Below are 21,454 nucleotides of genomic sequence, written 5' to 3' on the forward strand. Positions count from 1 at the left end.
AATCCTAGCTACTCAGGAGGCAGAGATCCAGAGATCAGGAGGATTGTGGTTGGAAGCCAGCCCAGGCAAATAGTTCCATGAGAACCTATCTTGAAAAATCCTTCACGAAAATAGGGCTGGTGAGTGCCTCAAGGTGAAGGCCCTGAGTTCAAGCCCCAGTACTGCCAAAAAAAAAAAAAAGTGATCATTATTCTTACTTCTGTGGGTTAAAATACCTTTTCCTTTAGGAAATTACGCTGATAGGAAATGGAAATTATAATTTTTTAAAAGGCCCTTTCTTAACAAAATAAAAAGTCAGTACCTAATTTTCATTTGTATATTTAATTTGCTGGCTTGTGAACTCCCACAGCCACCCTGCCTGGGTATGGGTGTAGACTCTGTAAGTTCTTACCAGTGTGTTTTCATGCTAATTCTAAGGTCAGGGTGGAGGACCTTGGTGGGCTCTGTAAACTGTGTGTGGATTCTGGGGAGAACTATCCCAGGAAACTCAGGGTAGCCAGCCAGCAGGGTGATCTGCCATTGCTCTGGCCCAAAAAGATATGGGCTTCCTTTGGGGAAAGACCAGCCTAAGATAAGGAACAGGTCTAAACCTGGAAAGGCCTCAGCAGTCTGTTAACCTTCCTCCTCCAGGCCACAGCTCTCTGTGCCTAGGAGGTTTGTCAGGGTCAGAAGCAATGGAATATCCAGTGTGACAGGGTGGGATTGGGCTTCCCTTGGCTCCCCTGGACTGTCGACCCCAGAGGGGAGGAGAAGCCTTCATAGGTGGAAGCTGAGAAACGTGTCTGGGATTCAGGTCCTCTCTCTGAGCTGTGGTGAACAGGGTGGAGCAAGGGGCAGGCAGGCAGGGGACTTTATGCTATCTGAGGAGCAGTTGTTTGGGGGAAGCTGGAGAGTACAAGATCTAGGTGAAAAGTTGAAGTCCTGCAACCTGTTTACCAATCTAGCTTTATCCTAACCCTGACCCTAATACCTGAGGCCTTTGCCTGTAAATTCTAATCACTAGGAGCTGAAAGCTGAAATGCTTTACAGAGCTTGTACAATGTGAAGTGAGGGTAGAAAGGCAGTCAGTGGAAATCAGTGCAGTGGGTGGGCTGGGTGGGCCGGGTGGGCCTGGGCTGCTGGGGGCCCCTACCTTATCTGAGAGGGCAGTGGCTGCTCTCTGCTCTAGCCCAATCTTGCCATGTAATCACCCATGTGGGTGGTGAAGCTGGACCTAGATGCCAGAGACCTGGGTTTTAAAGCGAAATCTCCTAATTGCTAAGTGTTGGCCCATATTTATAAACTATCAGATGGACGAGGTAAGATACCATAGGCTGTAGATTTAGCCTGGAGGTTGACGAGTTCATTGACCCTGTTATGATGGTGGAGGGTAGAACTTTGGGCAAATGAAAAAGGGAGGGAGGCTGGGTAAGAATGTGATTTTACAAGTCCAGCCACTCGAGGGGCTGGGAAGCTCACAAAACATCACCACCCTTTTCAAGCAGGAAGCAGAACTGTGCAGAGCTGACGAGAAAGTGGAAATGAACTTTCACCCCACTGAGCCAAATTCCCACCTTCGGCTCCGCTCATGAGAAGCTGTTACAAGTATTAGAAGTCAATTCATTGAAAAAATTTCTTCCAGATGTTCCATGGAAAGCCAAGGTCTGTATCAGCAGTTCTCATTCCTGGTAGCACCTGAGTCTCACCTGGGGAACTTGAAAAAGTGATGTTTGGACTGCAGCCGACATCAAGCCAGTCAGTCTCTGCTTTCCGCATCGTTCTGGGGATGGACATTTGGCAAAGTTCTCCAGGTGACTTGTGGGCAGCCAGGCTGAAACCACTGATCTTACAGAAATACTGGATAAGGGTCCCTGCAGGAAGTGCTGTGTGTGCCAGTCCCCACTGGGTCAGGATTCCACCATGCACATTGATACAGGCATTGGCCTTAATGCTTCTTTTTCTCACTCTCTTTGAGACCTTAGGCAAGTTCTATCACCCCACACCTCATTGATTGATTAAGTGTGGATAATGATATTTGCCCTTCTAACCTCACCAGGCTGTTATCAGGAGAAATGAGGCAATAAATGAGAAACTGCTCTGTAAACTGTCAACGTTGTGCAAACACTATTGCTGTTATTGTGTGGTGTGCTCCCAGGTGCTGAGGTACGTGTCCATCTGTTGGAGATCACTGCTGCAGTTAACTTCCGAATGCTGTGAGTCAGACGGGAATTGGTGGAATTCTGTTTTTAGAAATGCAGGTGTGTTTTGTGAGGTGACAGTATGGCACCATCTGATCTTTCCACCAACTTGTACAAGGAGAACCACAGTAAATGAACTAAGAATTCAGGGGACTTGAGGGGAGACTTCAGAGGGGAGGAAACTAGGGACTCCCTTTGGGGTGAGGTCTTCCTGTGGGTCCAGGGAGTAATCAAGGTGGCTGAGCTGGACTTTAAGAGCTGTGTCACAGCCATAAGAGGCAAAATAATCAAGACATACATGAGGTGATCACTGGTTTGATTAAGAGGAGACACAACACTGCCTGTGTACTGAGCTCAGGAAGCAGTCTGATGGGGGCAGATAAGACAGCCCCCCAGAAGACAGTCACTCCTATCAGGGAGGTGGTGGTGACTCAGTGTTACTTATCTGGGGCCCAGGCTGCCTGAGGTGGTAGGGAAGGATGAACAGAGTTCTGGTTGGGCATCAGAACTGAGTTTGAGTCCTGGCTCCAAACTCTCCCACAACCTGACACTGGGCAAAATGGCCCACCAGCTGCGTCTCAGGCTCCCCATCTGTACAGAAGAGCCTTGGTCTCCATCTGGATGGACTGTGAGCACTGTTTGTGCATGCCCTGTGAAGGCGCCAAGGCCAGGGAGGTTGGGGTAAGTAGGTGAGGTCAGGGGAGGCTGCCTAGGGAAGGTGGGCCAGCTGGGCTTTAAATGAGGGGACACTTGGTCAGGTGAAAGTGAGTAAGAAGGCAGGATAAGCAAGGGGCACAACAGAATGGACTTGGTTGGGGAAAGACAGTGAGAAGTGGCCTTGCTGTAGCCAGGGGTGAAAAAAGAGATAAGTGGGAAAGAGTGGAGTCAGATTACAGAGGGCCACAACCACCAGGCCAGAGATGTTTAAATTGGGTCCATTGGGAAGGAGGGGGCCAGGAAGTATTGTGGGCAGGGGTGTGATGTGATTAGGCTGCTTTTTAGCAGGATTAATGTGGCCTGGAGCTTGAATGGCTTGGGTGGCAGGAAGCCAGTAACCAGGGAGGACAGCTCGAAGGCTCTTGTAATATTTCTGGTCCACAGAGAGGAGATTTGGGGGTTTTGAGAAGCAGTGGCTCAGGCTTAGAGCTGTCTCCGGAAATATTGCTGGGCCTTGAGGCCTGGCTGCCTGCAGGGGTTGGGAAGGTCAAGTCACCCTGACAGGTTGCTTTTCCCTTAGAGGCTTGGGAAGAGACAACAGAAATACCTTCCTGTCTTTCAGTAGAGCATGTCAGGGTGGCCTGGCCATTTACAGGGGCAGCTTTTCTCCAACTCCAGGCTCAAATGAGGTGGTCGGGAGGTAAGGGTGATGGCATTGGCTGGGGGCTGAGTGAGGGCCATGCTCGTGATCACCACCTTTGCTCCATTCAGTCTGCTGAATGGTGCCAGCCCTGGGCAGGTGTGGGAGTCAGAGCAATGGCAAAACACAGTCCACCATCCTCAGTGATCTCCCAGCCATGGGAGCTTGGCAGAGGCACATCTGCAGGACTCAAAGTAAACGGCAGTTCAGAGTCATCTTGTTCTCATCTATTCAAATCTGCCTTACGGCCACGGTGGTAGTGTGTCTGGTATGTGCCATAAAACCCTGCTGTTCCTGGTTTATAATTATCCAGAGGCAGATCAAGGTTTAGTGGAGCTTTAAGTTTAAATAATTTTTTTTGGGGGGGGGCATCTCTTTGCAAAATAATTCAAATATAAAACTGCCAGGCTGTGCCACAGCCTGGAAAGGGAGACAGGCAGGTGACAGGCCCTGAAGCTTTAACCTGATCAGCTTTCCAGTCAATTCTATTAATACCTAGCATTTATTTTGTATTAGATGCAGGTGTTTTAAGGACCCTCACAAGGGGACAGGGTGAGCACTAGTATTTCCATCTTATGGATGATCAAACAGGTCCAGAGAGGTGGCTGTGAATGCCTCTCTGCACAGACCATAAAGCAGGGGACAGGAATGTGTACAGGGGATGTGGGGACCTGTGGGCATCTAAGCTCCTCCTTTTCTGTGGGGGATGGGCAGTGGTCAGGGCCCTGGGGTTCCTGGGGAGGGCTGACCTGGTCCTAGGCCATCTTCCCCCTGAGGCAGCTGTAACTTTGCTAGGCCTGGTCAGGTGCTCCCAGCATCCAGTGTTGGGTTAGAAGTGGGATGCTGACCATCTGCCCTACAAGGTGCAGCCAGGAACATGGCCTGCTTGGACTGGGCAGGGGAGGGAGAGCTGCGTACAACTGTGAGTACCAGCTTTTAAAGACAGGCAGGCCCCAGCTCTAATCCTGACCTCAACTTCCTGGCTATATAAGGTCCTGCAAAACTTGTGGCTTCATTGAGCCTCAGTTTCCTTACCTGTTGAGTCAGGATAGTAGCCACTTCTGTATGTTTGAGCTCTTGTGGTCTGGTAAGGTACTGCTCCGCATAACTTTCTCCGGAAAAGTGAAAAAGACAGCACCTGGGAGGCGCCTGAACTATACCCTCGACCCCGGTGGTTCTGAATGCCCAAGAGGAAGAGCAGGCCGAGAGAATGGGGACTAACCGTGTCCCGGTGCCCAAGTCTCCGCCCTCGGGGAGAGTCACAGGATCGGGTGACTCAGGGGCTGGCACTTTGGGTTTAGCAATACAAACTCGCCAGCCTGAGATATGAGCCGGGAGGCCCAGGGTGGGGTGATGCACTGCCGCAGAGGACGAAGGTGGGACGCCGCACTGGACCCGCGAACGCCGGCAAGCGCAGAGACTCGGGTGCAAGGATGGCGAGGCCGCCTGGTTCCCGCTTCCGCTCGCTTTCCACGCCCACTTCTGCAAGCCGCCTCCCCACCCACGGGGATCCCCGGGGAGAGCCCTAATTGCCGAGGAAGGAGCCAGCTGCCTCGTTCCTAACCCCACCCCGTCCTCCAAGCTGTGCCCTGTTCCGCAGCAAACCCTTCGGGGTCTCTCGTACCCGCCCGGCGGCGCCCCGCACCTCTCTGCCTGCATCCCGCCCACCCGCTCTTAGGCACGGCGCCGCCACCCGTGACAGTGCGCCCTAGACACAGCCTCCCGCCCGGCGCCGGCTCCGTACGTGGGGGACGTGCAGGGTGATGCCCGACAGCTGGGGATTTCGCGACGTCGCCCGCCCCTTTTCCGGCGCGGGAGGGAGCGGCCGCCGCGTCCCCCCCTCCCAGCCCGGACGCACGCGGCAGCCAATGGGCGCTGAGGAGGTGGGCCGGCTGGCGGCTGTCACCCTCCCGAGGACGGGAGCGCGGAGACCGGGAGCGCGCGAGCTGACGCCGCGCCCCGGGCCGAGGGGGAGGAGCCGCGGGAGGAGGAGGAGGAGCCGCCGAGCCGCTGCGGGAGGACCACTGTTTGCCTGGGCTGCGGAAGACTGACCGGCCCCACACCTGCCGCCCGGCACCCCCGACCGCCAGCATGATCGCCGCGCAGCTCCTGGCCTATTACTTCACCGAGCTCAAGGATGACCAAGTCAAAAAGGTGAGCCCCGCCCGCGCCGCGCCGCCGCCACCCGCGCCCTGGCCGCAGCCTTGCATTCGCGCATCCGCTCGACGCCGCCGCCTCCATCCTCCCGCGCCTGGCTGGCCTCTCCTGGCCAGCATGTGGCTGGACCCCAGGGCGCCGGCAAGAGGCCTAACATGGGAATCCCCTGGCATTGTCAGTGTGTGTTGAGGAGGGTAGTGGTTGGCTGAAGATCCCCGAGACTGGGTTACTGCAGTGTCCTTGAAACGGGCTGTGGATGTCATATGAACCCCCAGGCCTTACAGGGAGCTGGCTGGGTGGGGACCAGCGGGCTGGTCCACAGGGCTTGATTGGAAAGGTCTGAGCGCTGTGGGCGGAGGGAGGTGTGATCACGGAGATGCTGGGGAGGTGAGCGAGCAGCTGGCTGGCGTGGTGGCTAGAAGCCAGGCATCCTATATTTGGGGTTCCCAGCTGAGGTCTTCTGGTGCCCCGGAGAAGGTGTCACCCGGGCTCCCCCAGCTGTTGCAACTGCTCGTTAATCTGAGGACCCGGTAACCCGCCTAGTTTTCCGGAGTGGGGAGGGGAGTGGAGGCCACCGGAAGCTTTGCTCATAGGCCTCAGGTCTGGAGTTGCATGTCTGAATGGAATTTTTTATTCCTTTTAAGCTGTAATTTTCATCCAGCCCCAGCCCAGGAGCTCAAATAAGAGACTGTGGTCACTTGAGCAGGATGGAGGACTTGTGTGTGCTGTAGCATGTGTGTTCTTGCACATGGTCACAATCACCCTACCCTCAGAGTTTCTGCCTTTGATGTCCTTCTGGTGTAAAATGCTGTCTGCCAGCCGTCTTAAAGAAGGTGTATCTCACCCTTCTGCCGGCTTTGATACCATAGTTTCCAGAAACAGCCTAAGTTGTAGGGAAAGACACCCATTTTATCAGTGCCAGGTCTGGCACATGCCCCTCACCCAACGGGATGCCCCTTGCATTATGGCTGGGATTGGCTGGAATGGACAAAGTCAGCGTGACTCAAGTTCAAGGCAGTGCTGTCTATCTACAGGTGAGAAGCAGAAATGACAGGCCTTGATTATCTGCCCCTAAAACCACAGGATGGCCCTCTCCACCTAAGGCTTCCTCATCTGGCACCTTAGGACCTCATCAAGGCTGTGACCTCATCAAGGTCACCCAGCCAGTTAAGGGTGGAGCCAGGGCGGGGCTCCCATCTCTCTCCGCCCAAGAACTTGGTGCTGAGAGACAAGGCCTGTGGACGAGCTACTCTGATTCTGGGTTTTGTGTGCTGGGTGGGGACCAAGACTAGGGTAGTTGGGAAATGGGCTTGGAAATCTGCCATGAAACTAGGGTTGTCACACCACAGGATGCACAGTCGCTCCCCTGGAACACCTTTCTGGTCGCTGCATTTCCCACAAGTTTTCTTCAGTGTACTGCACATCATTGATGTTCTTCCTCTGGAAAGGGGAGATGGGCCTTACTGCATGTTCATAGTGTACCTGAAACAGGTGCCCTGAAGCCAAGAGTTCCCAGTCCTCCTCTTGTACTGGGTGTCCTCTGTAGCCCAAGACAGCAGATCACTAGAGTGGGGGTGTGAATGACCTTGTAACCCCTTCAGCATCCACACACACTACCCCCTGTGTAGCTGCCGGCTGCACTCCTCCCTGGTGGTAGTGTCCAGCAGCTGAGTTGACCATCTGTTTCATCGGACATGCAGCGTCTCCTGCCTGGTCTGCCCTCAAGCAGAGCTCTGCTCTCTGGGAACTCACCTTCCTGGTAGGGCCACTCTTGGCCCTAGTCTCAGACCTTCTCAAGGGATAAGGGATGGAGTGAGTGACAAGATGCACTCAGCATGTGAAGACATGCAGTGTCTAGTGTGGCCCCAGAGCCCTTCATTACTGTAAATGGCCTGATGGACTTCTGTCAATACACATTCTATCTTCCAGGCCCCTGTAGGTATCTGATCAATTGATCCTTAACCAAGTCCTTGCTCACTCTGAGATGTGATCCTAATATCTAGCCACAGAACCTTGCTGGAGGAGGGTCCTGAGGGCAAAACTTTCACAAGATAACATTCTTTGTGAAGGAAATTCTTAAAAGCCCGGGACCTCTTATGCTGCTTTCTATGGGGTGGATTATGTAGATTCTTGTTCCAGCACTGCCTCCACCTGCATGGTGGGGGTTGTGTGGCACTGCCATGTGTGGGTGTGGTACCTGGTCAGTTTCCAGGTACTTGCTCTGTTACCCACTGTCGAGTGTGCAGGTGCTGGGGGACCATATTCTGCCATTTGGGGCTCCGGGCCTGTTAGAGACCTGCCCTTGCACCCACCAATCACTATGGGAAAGGCCGACTTGGGGGTTCAGGATTCCGAGCTCTGTTCTTCCTAGAGGGCTGAGCCCTGTGTGCCACACCAAGGGAGACCCCAGGATGTGGTCATGATGATTCAGCCCTCCAGTTTTAGGCAGCCTTCCGGGTTCTTGAGACAGACCTGGCATCCCCTAGTAACTTGCTCTGGTCTTCTTGCACTCTAAGGAGAAGAGAAGGTGGGATCATGCTGGGGAAGATTTTCAAGATTGCACAGAATAAAAATGCCACCATGAGAGGTGTCATTTCTCTCTTCACATCAATAACTCAGCCTTACAAAATATGTTCTGGGCTGAAACAGTTCGTGAGTCACACTTCCCGGCTTGGAGCCCCATGTTTTGGGCTGTATCTGCACAATATTGGTTAATGGTGCTGTGAAAGGGTGTCCTGGCAGTAGGCTGAGCAAAGCATAAAACCCACATTTTCCTCTCACTCTTCTAATGCTTTTAGGAGGAAAAGGAGGCACGTGTGTGCTTATGAGCAACTGCTGGACATCTGCTCATTCTGCAGCTAGACGCTGTGTCCTTTGACCTCTAAGTGACTTTTAGCATGCTTTTCGTCCTGCCAGTTTCCTCCACTTGGGTTAGCCATGAGGGACCTGGAGGAGGGCAAAGGATATATAGTGTGCTGTTTGTTTAGAAAAGGAAGATGGATCCAGGAAGATTTGAAGTTTGCCTCTACAGAAAGACCAGACTTCCTTTCCTCTAGGTTTGTCAGAATTATGAGCAAACCCCAGTGGATTTTCTCTGTGGGGGCTCCCCATGGCTCTAAGTAATCCCCATTAGGAGATGGGCAAATAGGTGTGATCTGTCCAGGGGCCAACCCCTGGAGTCCTTGAGTCTCTTGGCTCATGCTTAGCAATTGAAGGCCATCCATGGTCCATTTCCTCAGAGTCTGGATGTTCCAGCTGCAAAACCAGGCAATAAAAAAGCCTGTTCCTTACTGCTGGGGTGGACTGGGGGGTGAGAGAGGTGAGGTTATAAAATTATGAAAATGTTTCATATACCTCTGGACCTGGGCATTCACAATCTCTCCAATTCATCTGGTTGGATCATTTTGGAATGTCGTGAGGGAATAAACTGGGCTGGGAGGTGCTTCCACGTCTGACTACTCTGCGCAGTGCTTGCTCCCACGCTCCTGCTGTTCTCCCAGGAAGCACGGGCAGCTTTCTCCCCAAAAGCTGGGCGTGACTGGGACTGTCTCTGTGAGTGTGTGTGCCTGGCTGATAGAATTAGCCATTGGAGCCAGCTCTGAGCATGCCTGAGGAGGACCTGAGAGAGACTTTGGATACACGGAGGCAGTCGTACAACTCCATGTCCAGGAATCATCAGTGGCCAGAGTGCTGGCTGGCCCCTGCTCATTGATTTGAGGCCCCTTAGAATCAAATCAGATCATAGGAATGCATCATGTGTTTCAAAAAGGTTATTATGTGCAGAGTACTGTGCAGAAAGTATAAATGTGGCAGAAGAGGGTCCTTTTTCTCATGGAGCACAGGTAATTATTTGTTGTCTAAAGATATGCTCAAAGTGAAACAGCAACAACAAAAAGATGTGTGCCAAGCGTAGACTGTTAGGAGCCTGGACCTTTGGAGGGAAGTCATATCTTAGGGACTGCTTAAAGCCAGGCTGTAATGTGTTAACCTGGGAAGGAATGGACGCTAGTCTGCTTGGGGAAATAGGTCAGGTGCCTACCACCTTCCAGCATAATAAACCACATCAAGGGGATGTTATGAAACCACTTACCACTAGGTTGTGTTCATTGTATCTGATCTTCTGGTAAACTGTATAGATAGCATATCAGACTTAGAAACTTTGTAGGGGAAGTCAAATGGATAGTAACCAAAATGTAGTTTTTGTTTTCTCATTTTAGTGGTTTGTTAGCTCTGAGCATCCTGAAATACTTTATATGTATCATATCAGATATCAATTATATATAATTGAGATTACATTATAAATGTTTGAAACACAAACACAGGAAATATTATTTCCTAAGATTGCAAGAAAATCAGAAATGGGATCCACGGGCCTTTCCTTGCCTCTGCTTCCTTTAGGAGAAAAACTCATCTTTGTTGATTTTAATGCTTTATCTTGGAACCTGTATTTTCATTCTCTCCCCCCGCAAGTCAATAAATACAAGCGTTCCTACCTACTACTTAGCTTGAGAATTGAGACACAGTTAGTTACATTATGGACATCCCGGGAGCCACAGCCACCTCTGATCCCATTCTCTTCTCCCTCCAGAGGTGACCGCTGTCCTGAATTTGGCATTTATCATTTCTGTGCATGCTTTTGTACTTTTGTTACACATGCGTGTATTTGTCACCAGTATATTTTATTGCTTTTTGTTTTTGACATTTGTAAATGCATGTGTTCAAGTAATACGGATATGGTATTGCTTTGTATTCATTTTTATAATGGTGCTATACTGTATGCGACCTTCTGTCAACTTCCTTTTTTTAGTTCAGCATTATATTTTGGCAATTTTTTTTTTTTATGTTCGTCCATGTAATTCTTATTAACTTAAACTGCCCAGTGCTCTTATGGCAATGTGATGGTTACTTTATCCATTCTTCTTTCGACAGGGATTGGGGTTTCTCATTTCTCAGCTAACAATGTCTCTAATAACTTGTTCTCAACCAACTCCTTAGCACACATCTCTCTGGTCCCTAAGTTATCCTTTTACCACGGGCTGGAATTACTGAGTGAAAAGGTTAGGGGCACTTTGCCATTTATCAGATTTTGCCAGATCGCTGTCCTTGGTGGCGGTGCCATATCACATTCCTTTTGAAGGTGTGTGGGGGTTGCCATCTGCCCTGCCAAGCCTTGGTATGGTCAGACCTTTGCAAATTTGTAAGATCGCTTTCAGTCCGTTTCCTTCCTCAGTCATTTCCATTCACATCATAGCATTGGAGCTTAGGTTAAAATTAGCTGGTTTCCTAATTTGCCTTATCAAACGGCCCTGCTTGCAGAGTCTCACTGAGTGAACTTGACAGCTCTCATTGTGAGCCTCATGCCCCATTGACTGCCACGGCTGAGCTGTTTGGCTTGTGCTGGGCAAGGGGGTGGCTGCAGAGGAAGGCTGAGGACCGCTGTCCATGGCTCCTTGCACTCTAGGTCGACTCTGTTAAACTTTCCTGGGAATTAAACATGCATGTGTGCTCTTAGCTTCTGCACTTTCTCTTTCTGAGTGGATGGCCCTCTGGCAGGGCAGGCTTATCTGTCCCCTAAACGTGCCCAGTCTTGTTCAGAGAAAACTCCAGCCAGCAGCCTCTTTTAGACTATCTTCCGTAAAAGGAAAGGGTGGCTATGCCCCCACAGCCTGCAGGGAGAAGTCCTTTGCAAACAGAAGCTGAGCTGGCCCCGTGCAGGCAGAAAATGTCGGCTCAGGTTTATCTCAGTCCATGTCTGACTCCAGGCTGCAGATGCTAAGACCTGCAGGGACCCTCCAGGGCACGGGGCATTTGTGCTTCCTACAGGCCTGTCTTTCCTCTTTCTTAGCTTTTTCTTAACATAGGTCTCCTTTAGGGGCTACTAGTGGTAACACTAATTAATCAAGGACAGCCTGTAATGCCTGTCACATTTACAATACGGTGCTAAAGGTATTACGAGTATTAGCTGTCTAATCCGCGCAAGGCTTCTGTGAGGTGGGTACCATTGCAATCTCCACTTTGGATGAAGACCCTGGACTCAGAGAGTAAAGGGTAGAGCCAGTGTTCAGACCATCACATGGTGGAGGACCCCTACTTTATTTTCAGTTGGGCTATAACTCACATAACAGAAACTCTCCATCTTTTCTTTGGTTTTTATGAGACAGGGTCTCTCCATCTATATAGCCCAAGCTGACCTTAAGCTGGCCGTCCTCCTGCCTTAGTGTCCCAGACTAAGATTACAGGCAATAGCCACCATGCCTGGCTTTGAAACTTTCCACCTTAAAGTTCAGTTCAGTAGTTTCTGACACAATCATAAGGTACAACCATCACTACCATCCTGTTCCAGAACATTTTCATCATCCCAAAGAGAAACCCTGTGCCCACTAACATTACTGCCTCTTGTCTCCCTCCAGCTCCTGCCAACCACTAATCTGCTTTCTTGGTTACAATTTATCTCTTGTAGACATTTTGCGTAAATGCAGTCATACAGAATGTGGCCTGTCTTTTCCTTAGCTTAATGTTTTCAAAGCTCATCCATGTCGCATTTAGTTCGTCCATTTGTCAGTTTATGATATTTGGATTGCTTCCCCTTTTGGGCTGTTATGAGTGATGCTGCTGGAACATTTGTGTATGAGTTTTCGTGGGCATATGCTTTTGTAGCTTTTGGGTATATATGGAGGAGTGGAATTTCTGGGAGATCCCCTGCTTTTATCCTCCTGGAGAAAAGCACTGTCTTCATTTAGAAATGAGGAAACTAAGGACCCCTAAGCAGTGAAGTGCCTTGCTAATAACCACATAGCTCATGAGTGATAGGGACAGGACTGCCACCACAGGTCCCCTGACTCAGAAACCCATGTTCTTTCCACTGTTTTATACCCAGATGACTTGTTTTGTAGCTTAGGGGAACAGATTCAAGGGGAGAAAGGCCCGCTGGGGAGAGGCAGAGCTGCTTTGGGATGATTCAAGTCCCTTGACCCCCATCTCCTGCTCTTCCCCAACACTGGTTCTCTGGCTGGTGCTTGCCCAACCCCTCCACCCCCCACCCCCACCCCATTGCTCAGTGTTAAGGATGCCTTCCTCTAGGAGAGGAAATTGATCTAACAAGATCATTTACAGTGAGATGTTAGAAACTTGTCTTTTGGACTTCTTTCTCTTCCCTTTCATTTGTTCCCTTCCTCCATCCTTGTTAACATTTAAAAGAGGACCCTGGGAGGGTAGTGTTTACCCTAGAAGAAGACCCCCAGTCCCTGCTGTGCCACCCACTGCCCCCTCCTCCTGACCATGCTGGGACTTGGTTGATTGACACATGGAATTTGCCTTCAGGGGAGTTTTTCCGCCCAGACCTCACTTCTGTAGTGGATCCTGGTGCCTTCCTGGACCTTGTCTGGGTGGGTGGAGTGAGTAGAGTGGGAGATCCAGGCCTCCACTTTAATAAAGACACCGCCTCACTTTGCAAAGTTCTCTTCTATTTATGAAACAATTTGGTAAAGATGCTTGATTTGGCCAAATTCTTCCAGCAATTTGGATGTAGGTATTTTTTACTGCATCTTACCTAGGGGGTAGGTGAGGTCCGGTAAGTAGAGTTGTTTTGTTCAGAAAGCAGGAGGGCCAGCATGGGGACACAGACCTCCTTGACACCATGGGCAGCTTTTGCTCCTCATCCAAAACCAGAGCTATGGTTCAGGGCTTCAGATGGCCACAGTCATTGATGGGGTTCAGGGGATTGCTACCCCATCAATGGGATCATGATATGTTGGCATTTGAGAAAACAGTAGAAACGGGAAGCTCACTCCCTCTTTCCCTGCCCTTTCCCCCCAGAGTGGCTCATAAAATCTAGGAAGGATTTTTCCAGTCTTCCCCTGAAGCAAGTCTTGACAGACCCTCCTTCAAGAAGTACCCCACTAACCCGAAGGATTGGAGTATCCTGAAGTCTGAAGAAACAGACATAGAGAAGGATCTGAACACATAGGCCTTGCTAAGTTCACCCTCCCAGTTTATTATTTATTTTTGAGGCAGGGTCTTGCTATATAGCTCAGGCTGGCCTGGAACTCGTGGCCTCCCTGACTTGGCCCAGCTGACAGCTTTCCCAGTTTATTACCAATGGATAATTCTTGCTTTGTCCAATCATAATTCATGACTGTCCCCTTCTTCATTAAAACTAGCATAAAACTGTTTTTTCAGGTCTTTGCTTCCTTATGAAGGCTTCCATGTCACATAAAACATGTTAATTTGTAAGCATTTCTCCTGTTAATCTCCCTTTTGTTGTAGGGAAGCGAAGATGGGAAGGATCCATATTTCTTTCCCTTGAACCTGCTGTGCTCTGTATCGCAGTTCCCTCCCATGCAAGGTTCCTATAGTGGAGATACCTGAATGCTAAGCCATGTTGTCCAGGGCAGTAGTCACCAGCCCCTTGTAGCTATCAAGCACTAGAAATGTGGTGAGTCTGCTTTGAGATATGCTGTGAATGTACAGTCCACACAAGTTTTTGAAAACTTCATGTGCTAAAAGAATATAAAATAACTCAATAATTGTTAGGGCCATGCCGGGGGAGGGGGTGTGGCTCAGTGGTAGAGCACTTTCCCAGTTCCGTCCCCAAGCACCACCCATACACGCGTAGACACACACACACACACACACATGCACACACACACACACACACACACGAGTAGTAATTTTAAACTATAAATTACATGTTGATATAGTATTTTGGATATACTGTGTTAAATAAAATATGTTATTTTAAATTAATTTCACCTGAGTTTTTGAAGCATGGCTACTGGATATTTTAAGTTACCACATTGCCTTGCATTCTGTTCCTATGGGATGGTGCTCTGCTGGACAGTGAGTCTGGCTAAGAGACACTGCCAGGACCCCAAGGCCCTTGGGCCTCATTTTCCTCATTTGGAAGATTAGGAAGCTGTAATCCATGATGTTGAAAGGGCCCTTTCACTTGGGCAGCACTGTTGGGGAGCTGTCAAGCTCTCTGGGCCTTGGTTGCCTTATCTGTCAGACGAGGTAAATGATTCTTGTCTTGTTACCTACATGCTTATTAAACTAGAGGATGGACATGGAGACACTTGGAAAGTGTACAGAACTATACAAATGCCAGGTGTTGTTATGATGACTCACCCAGAACACACCTGAGGCACCTTAAGCCAGGGGGCAGAAACTGGATAACTTGCTGGATAACGAGCCTCAAGCCTTGCAAAGATCCTGGGTGCCATTCTGCCTCTGCCTCTCACTGTGGGAGAGTTCATGGGCCAAGTACATGTCCATGGTCCCTGGCCAAATAGCCAAATAAAAAGCCACCGTGGGTGCTTGAAATGCTTGAGGCATCCAAAGTGCCATGGAACTCATGTGATCATTGCTGTTCTACTTATGGAAGCACACAGAGATGGAAGGGACTTGCTCAGTGTTCTTGCAATCAATCCTTCTGGAGGCCAGGGCTTTCAATTTCTGGCCTGGTCCCTCTCATCACTGCCATGTCTGTGACCCACAGCATGGGAAAGGAAACCTGTCTGTACTTCATATGCCCTCCCTCCATTGCCAGGAGCTCCTGGGAACTGGGAATTGGGAGGCTGGAGGCTGGAGGTCTGCCCCTTCCCCTACCAAGCACAAGAAGCTGAGGATTGACCTGTTGTTCCTGTCTTACCACATTCCAGGGTAATGAGCTGTTGTTCCTGCCTTCCTCAGGAGCACACGGGAGCCTCCTATATTTGTAGCTAGTTTGGTGTGGCTTTGTTCTTTTCCTGGGCATAGGCTTGGCCCAGGCCTGGCTGCTCTTTATAGGTGCCAAGATCACCACGAGGATCTTGGGCCTGACCTCAGGTTCTCACTCTGCTCCTTCTAGCAAGAGGAGGCTGAGGAATAAGCGAAGGAGAGCTGAGTTTGGAGTAGGAAGCCCTTGCCACCCTGGTGGCTGGGTGCTGGGGGCAACTTTGCTTAACCAGGAAGCCTATGCTTCCTTCTGTGTAACATGAGGTCATTAATGGCCATCCTACAGGCTGTGCAAACATGGATCAGGATAGGTTGACGCACCCAGCATGGGCCTCACCACATTCTTCTTCCTCCAACCTCATTTTCCTCACTAAGAATGGGGATCTCCTTTTCTTCCTGATTTGTGGTGTATACAAAGTTGTATGCATAGTCTGTGGAGCTTAGTTCACACTTTTGAAACAGAACCAACTTTTCACATACATAAACAAAAGGAGAGCCATACATGAGTCTGGGAGCAGAGCCGGGAGGTTCCCTGGCATTGTGTATGAGCACCTAAGGTATATAGCTAGGGGTCTTTTCAGACTCTCCCCCGCCACAGCTTTGGTGATGTTTGCACCAGATCTTTCACTGAAGTGCATCTGTGGTGGAATTTATTTTCCCAAACACATTTCCTTAATGACTTGTAGATAATTTAGCAGTCTCTGGAAGCTTGAACAGGGGAATGAAACTCCCGCTAATCTTTAGGACCTCACTGTCCTTCTGGGCCTCAGTCAGCAAGGAAGATGTTTTGAGAGCAAGAAGGGAGTTTGAAAGTCCTAGAGCTCACCGCATCTCAGAGAGGGCCTGAAGAGCTGGGCCGTTTGAGGCAGAGGAGTCACTAGGCCTTATCTGAACTTGCAAACCCTCTGAGACCTTCCTGGGTAGGCACACTAGAGGCCTCCTGCCCAGTTGAGGAGCCACCCAATGCAGTCAGGGGCCACCACGTGGTGCCATCTCCAGGACTTAGGGGTACACATAAGGGCAGAAGGCATGACTTCTCAAGCCCTGGCAGTCCTGGTGTAGCAGAGGCATGGGCTCTTCATGTGTCCCTGCAGCACCAGGAAAAACACCCACCATGACTTGTGTACCAGGGTCAGCTGACTCCATAGTGGACACCTAAGGCTGAGGGGATGCTGAGAAGAGGAGTGGACAGTGTAGGCGGGGCAGACCATGGCATGTGTTGTGCAGAAGGTGAGTTTGGAGGTGGCTTTGAGAGGAATAAGGAGCCAGGATCACAGAGGCCACTGAATGGTGGGTTTTTGAGGACGGACCCTTGGGGAGGAGGTGAAGAATCACCTTGGGTGGTACTGGAAGTTGATGGTTGCTGTAGGGACCCCAGTAGGTAAAAGATGACTCCCCTGTGGCCAGCTCCTCCCCTGCTTGGAAACCATTTGCCAAGAGTGGGACAGAAACTCCTTTACTCAGCTTCTACCCACAGCTGTGAGGTGGGGCTGGGCAGTCGGGGGCTCCATGCAGGCAGGAAGCGAGTCAGAGGCATGGGCTTGCCACCTACCACAGCGGATGCTTTGGGTAGGCTGGGGCTTCCGGCTTGCTATGGCTTCTGAACTTTCATCCCAGGATGTGCGAATGGAGAAAGGAACAGATACTCAGGCAGCAGGGGCAGGTCTGATCCCGGCTGCAGGGCAAACCAGGCCTCTGGGAAATCACACTGGCATGGGGAAGTTTCAGAGCCACGCTGCTTGCAGAGTGGCAGGAAGCCCCTAGTCTGGCTTTCCCTGTGCTTAAAGGAAGGAGCACAGGACCAGGAGCACTGACCGGCAGGTCACCATGGCCAGCCCAGGATCCTCTCTGGCCTCTGATTTTCACTTAGAGCATCAGAAGTGACCATGCTGGCCCAACATGCAAAAGTGCTGGGCAAAGTTGAGAGGTCTTTGTAGCTTAAGGTCATGTGAACACACCCACAAGATAGGAGGGCTGAGGTGCCACCAGGATAGCAAAGCCAGAAATCAGATGTGAGTGTTTGCACAGCCCCTTCTGTGTCCTGGCAGCCAACCAGGCAGGGATCCAAGGGAGGAAATCTTAAGGATGACTGTCAGTGACGTCTAGTGGAAGAGGTAAGGTGGAAATGAGAAGCAAGTGTTCATGGTATGCTTTCAGATTTGTAAAACAAAATTAAGAAGCCAGGATCTGTACAAATGTTTGTTTAGGTAGGAAAACTGCCTAGAACAGAGAGCTCTGCTAGCAGGGATATCTCTAGGGAGGTTGAGGAAAACCCAATACTTTTTAACTTTATCCATTTAGGTGTATTTGAATATTTTTTAATATAATATATATTACCATTGTTAGGGTTTTTTTTTTTTTTTTCTTTTGTTGGTTCTGGGGTTTGAACTCAGGGCTTACCTGCCAGCCCTTTTTTGTCAAGGGTGTTTTTGAGATAGGGTTTTGCAAACTATTTGCCTAGGCTGGTCTTGAACTGTGATCCTCCTGATCTCTGTCTCCTGTAATCCTAGGCCCATTGTTAGTTTTTGCTGCTTTTTTTTTTTTTTTTGTGGGATTGGCATTTGAACTTGGGTCTTTAGAATTTGTAGAGTAGACACCACATCTCCACTTGTGTTTTTTTTCTTGGCAGTACAGGGATTTGAGCTCAGGGCCTCAATTTTGTTAGGCAGGTGCTTTACCACTTGAACCACTCACTAGCCCTGTTTTTGTGTTGGGTATTTTCAAGATAGGGTCTCACTTTTTGCCCATGCTAGCTTCAAACAGTAATCTTTCTGATCTCTGCCTCCTAAGTAGCTAGGACTACGGCATGAGACATGGGTGCCTGGCTCTGTTTTTGCATTTTTGAGACAGGGTTTTCCTTATGGACCAGGCTGGCCTGGAATTCATTATGTAGCCCAGGCTGGCCTTGAACTCAGTCCTCTGGCCTCAACTTCCTGAGTGCTGGGATTAGAGGTGTGTGCCATCTCAACTGGCTCTGTTGTTGCTTTTTAGAAACAATAAAACAGTACAAATGTTTCAGAGGAATTTTGCCAGAATCTTTCATTTGCCACCTTTTCAGATGTATTGCCACCTATCTGTAAGTTTTCTCCTCTATAAAATGGGCCAATAGTATTGTTGGTTTTTGTTTGTTTTTGTGGTTAGGGGCTTGAACTCACCCCCAGCTTTTTTGTTTTTATTTTGTTTTTGAGACAGAGTTTCACTACATTTTTGTCCTGGTTGGCCTTGAACTCAACATTCTCCTGCTTCCACCTCCCAAGTAGCTAGAATTAACAGGCACGTCTTACCATGCCTGGCTCAATAACATCTGTAGAAGACACATTTTTTAGGTATTTGTATAAAAGGAACTGGGGACACATGGTTATGTCTCTTATGGATGGGGAGGAAAGTCATACTTGATGTTACTTTGTTCTTGGCACATTATTAAGATCCTTCCCCATAGACCTCTCCAGTGGAATTATTATTTCCATCTTAAAAGTGAGAGAGCATGAGAGGTTAAGTAACTTTTCCAAGGTCACACAGCTAATGAATGCCAGATTCTGGATTTGAATTCAGAGCTCTTTGTGTACAGCCCCTTATTCTTCCCAGCCCATAAGAAAGATCAGAAACGCATAAGGAGAAGCCCTAAATGAGGGACTGTAAAACCTGGAATCTAAGTCCTGCTGCCACTTACAAGCCATGTGACTGACTTTGCATGACTCATGGGTCTCAATTTCCTCTCCCGTAAAATGGAGACAATGATACTTTCCTGCCTTCTTCACGGAATTATAGTGACCAAGAAGAGGACCTAACATGCTGAAGCACCTGCTTCATGTCTGGCATTTGGCTTGCTTCATCTCTTGCAGTGAACCGCAACCAGATGAAGGTCCTGGGCAAGTCCTCTGCAGGTGGGGTGTTAGCAGCAGCGGCCCCTTCTCTCTGTTCTTAGGAAAGGGAAGTGAATCTGGTGTTGAAATTTCCACCCCCCACATAAGGCAGCATCCTTCTTAACCCTTCACTGTGTCTGTTTGGAAAGTTCATTTTAAAGTCTTGCACAGGGATCCTGACTGTTGTATTGCTTCAAAAAAAATTTTTTTTTTTTTTGAGACAGGACCTTGCTATGTAACTTAGGCTGGCCTTGAACTCACCAACCTCCTGCCTCAGTCTTTCCAGTGCTGGAATTGCAGGTGTGCACCACCATGCCTGGCTCTGCTCATTCTTAATCCTCAGGGAAGAACGAATGGAAAGGGAGTGAAATTTTCCATGGCCAGGTCCCTTTGTTGGAAGGTGAAAATACCCAGGTTACCAGTGGTTACTGTGCTCCTGCCACACAACTGACCTGCTCACTTGGGCATGTCCAGTCTTGAATTTAGTTTTTGGGTGTGCTCTTTTGGGAGAGGAGGTGGGGCTGGGGTCAGGCAGAGCCGTGTTTGTGAGTGGGACCCAGTGCCAGGCCACTGGGTTCTTCCACTGGCTGGGTGGCTCTGGGCCCAGGGTGTTTGGCGAGGCTGCATTTTCTCTGCTCATGGTGGCTCCTGCCTCACCTGGGTCCAACCATGGGCTCTGCTGAGCATCAAGGCACTCTCAGTCTACAAAGGACTCCTGAGAATGGGCAGTATTTGGACAAGAACTCTTGTTCTGTGCAGCCAGCATGGCTTCTACTCTCATGGACAGGGCTCTTCCTGAGGGGCTGGTGAAAGAGGCCCTGGACCCTGGATGGGGGTAGGTGGGATGGGGTGCCCTAGTCAGTCCCAGGCAGGAGCTGCAGGGCCCAGCCTGGCCAGGGCCTGGCACTCTCCTATCAGGGTCACATCCCAGAAAGAGCATTTTGACGGCAAGTATTCCTATTATGCCTTCTGGGAGCCCCGTCTTATGACAGATGTCCAAAGGCTGAGGTGCAGAAGCGACCAGTATCGCCAAGTGTAAGGTGGGGTTGGGGGCCCGGGAGGGATTCTATGGGTACCAGCTTCTGGCCAGAGCAGTGACAGAAACCCTAATAGAAGGGATGGGATTGTGGATATGTGAGTATGGGAAGGTGGGGGGAGAAGAGGGAAGGAGGGAGAGAGGAAGGGAAGAGGAAAGCTTCTGGAGGTGCCGTGCTTAGGACAGAAACAGAGAAGCTGAAAGGGCCACAGATATCCTGCAAACCCCCAAACTCTTGGCTTACACTTCGTACTGAGTCCTCTTCTCCCCTCCCCTCCCCTCCGCTTCCCTATGACTTGACATCTCCTTCCTGAGGGGATCCTTTTATGTATCCCAGGCTGACCTCAAAGTTGTGATCCTCTGCCTCAGCTTTCTAAGTGCTGGGATTATAGGTATGTACTACTATGCCTAGCTTCTGCTGGGGTTTCTTGTGAGCCTGGAGCAAATGTGCAAGAATGATTTCCCCAGTGTCATCTCCCTGGCCACCATCCTCCCTCCCTCTGCCCACTGCTCATTCTCAGCCTGTCCTTCCCAGTGGATGAGTGGCCCAACCCAGTGCCAGGCAGGGCTGGTCTGAAGAGGAAGAGGCCCCTTGCTCAGGGAGGCGTGGCTGCTCTGGTCTCTGGGGAGCATTTGCAGGTTGCCTTGATGTGGCTTTTCTCCAGTGCTGCTGCTTCTGGTCCCAGGAAGGGCCACAGTTCCCAAGGCTAATATCTGCTGAGGCATGTACCAGGAGCTGACTGGCTGGGCAGTGGTTCCAGAACCTGGGAGGTGACTGCTCCCTGGCCAGCTCAGCCATGGCTCAAAGTCTACCCTGGTTCAGTGGTCCCTGATGACTTACTGAGGACCAGTGGCAAGAGAAGGCTCCCCATAGCTTGTCACTCAGCTGAGATCCACGAAGCCTCAGCTTCAGTTCTTGCTTCTCCCCACTTACTCTGTCTCTTCCCAGAGGACTTGAACCCATGGTGATTTGTGCACCTGAGCAGGGAGAGGAGAGACCTCCCTCCATAAAAGCATGGGGACAGGCTGTCTTCCATGTCCCTAACCTGCTTTTTCATCTGTGCTTTTAGGCTTTATTTGGGTGTGGCTCAGCTGTCCTATAAAGTTGGGATTCTTGGATCAGTGCGTGTGCAGAGCTGCACCTTGAATT

At 50.0% G+C, this 21,454-nt stretch overlaps 1 protein-coding gene across 1 annotated transcript in view; it reads left to right on the plus strand.

The window, feature by feature from the left end:
- The first annotated feature begins 5,485 nt into the window (after positions 1-5,485).
- Hk1 (hexokinase 1) overlaps positions 5,486-21,454 on the plus strand; it is a 57,246-nt gene continuing 41,277 nt past the window's right edge. The window contains exon 1 of the mRNA XM_020161977.2: positions 5,486-5,688. Within this exon, the coding sequence (XP_020017566.1) occupies positions 5,626-5,688 (63 nt within the window). The 5' untranslated portion in view covers positions 5,486-5,625. The remainder of the gene's footprint in view (positions 5,689-21,454) is intronic.

The sequence above is a fragment of the Castor canadensis genome, chromosome 7 (assembly GCF_047511655.1).
Source record: "Castor canadensis chromosome 7, mCasCan1.hap1v2, whole genome shotgun sequence".
Classification (NCBI taxonomy): domain Eukaryota; kingdom Metazoa; phylum Chordata; class Mammalia; order Rodentia; family Castoridae; genus Castor; species Castor canadensis.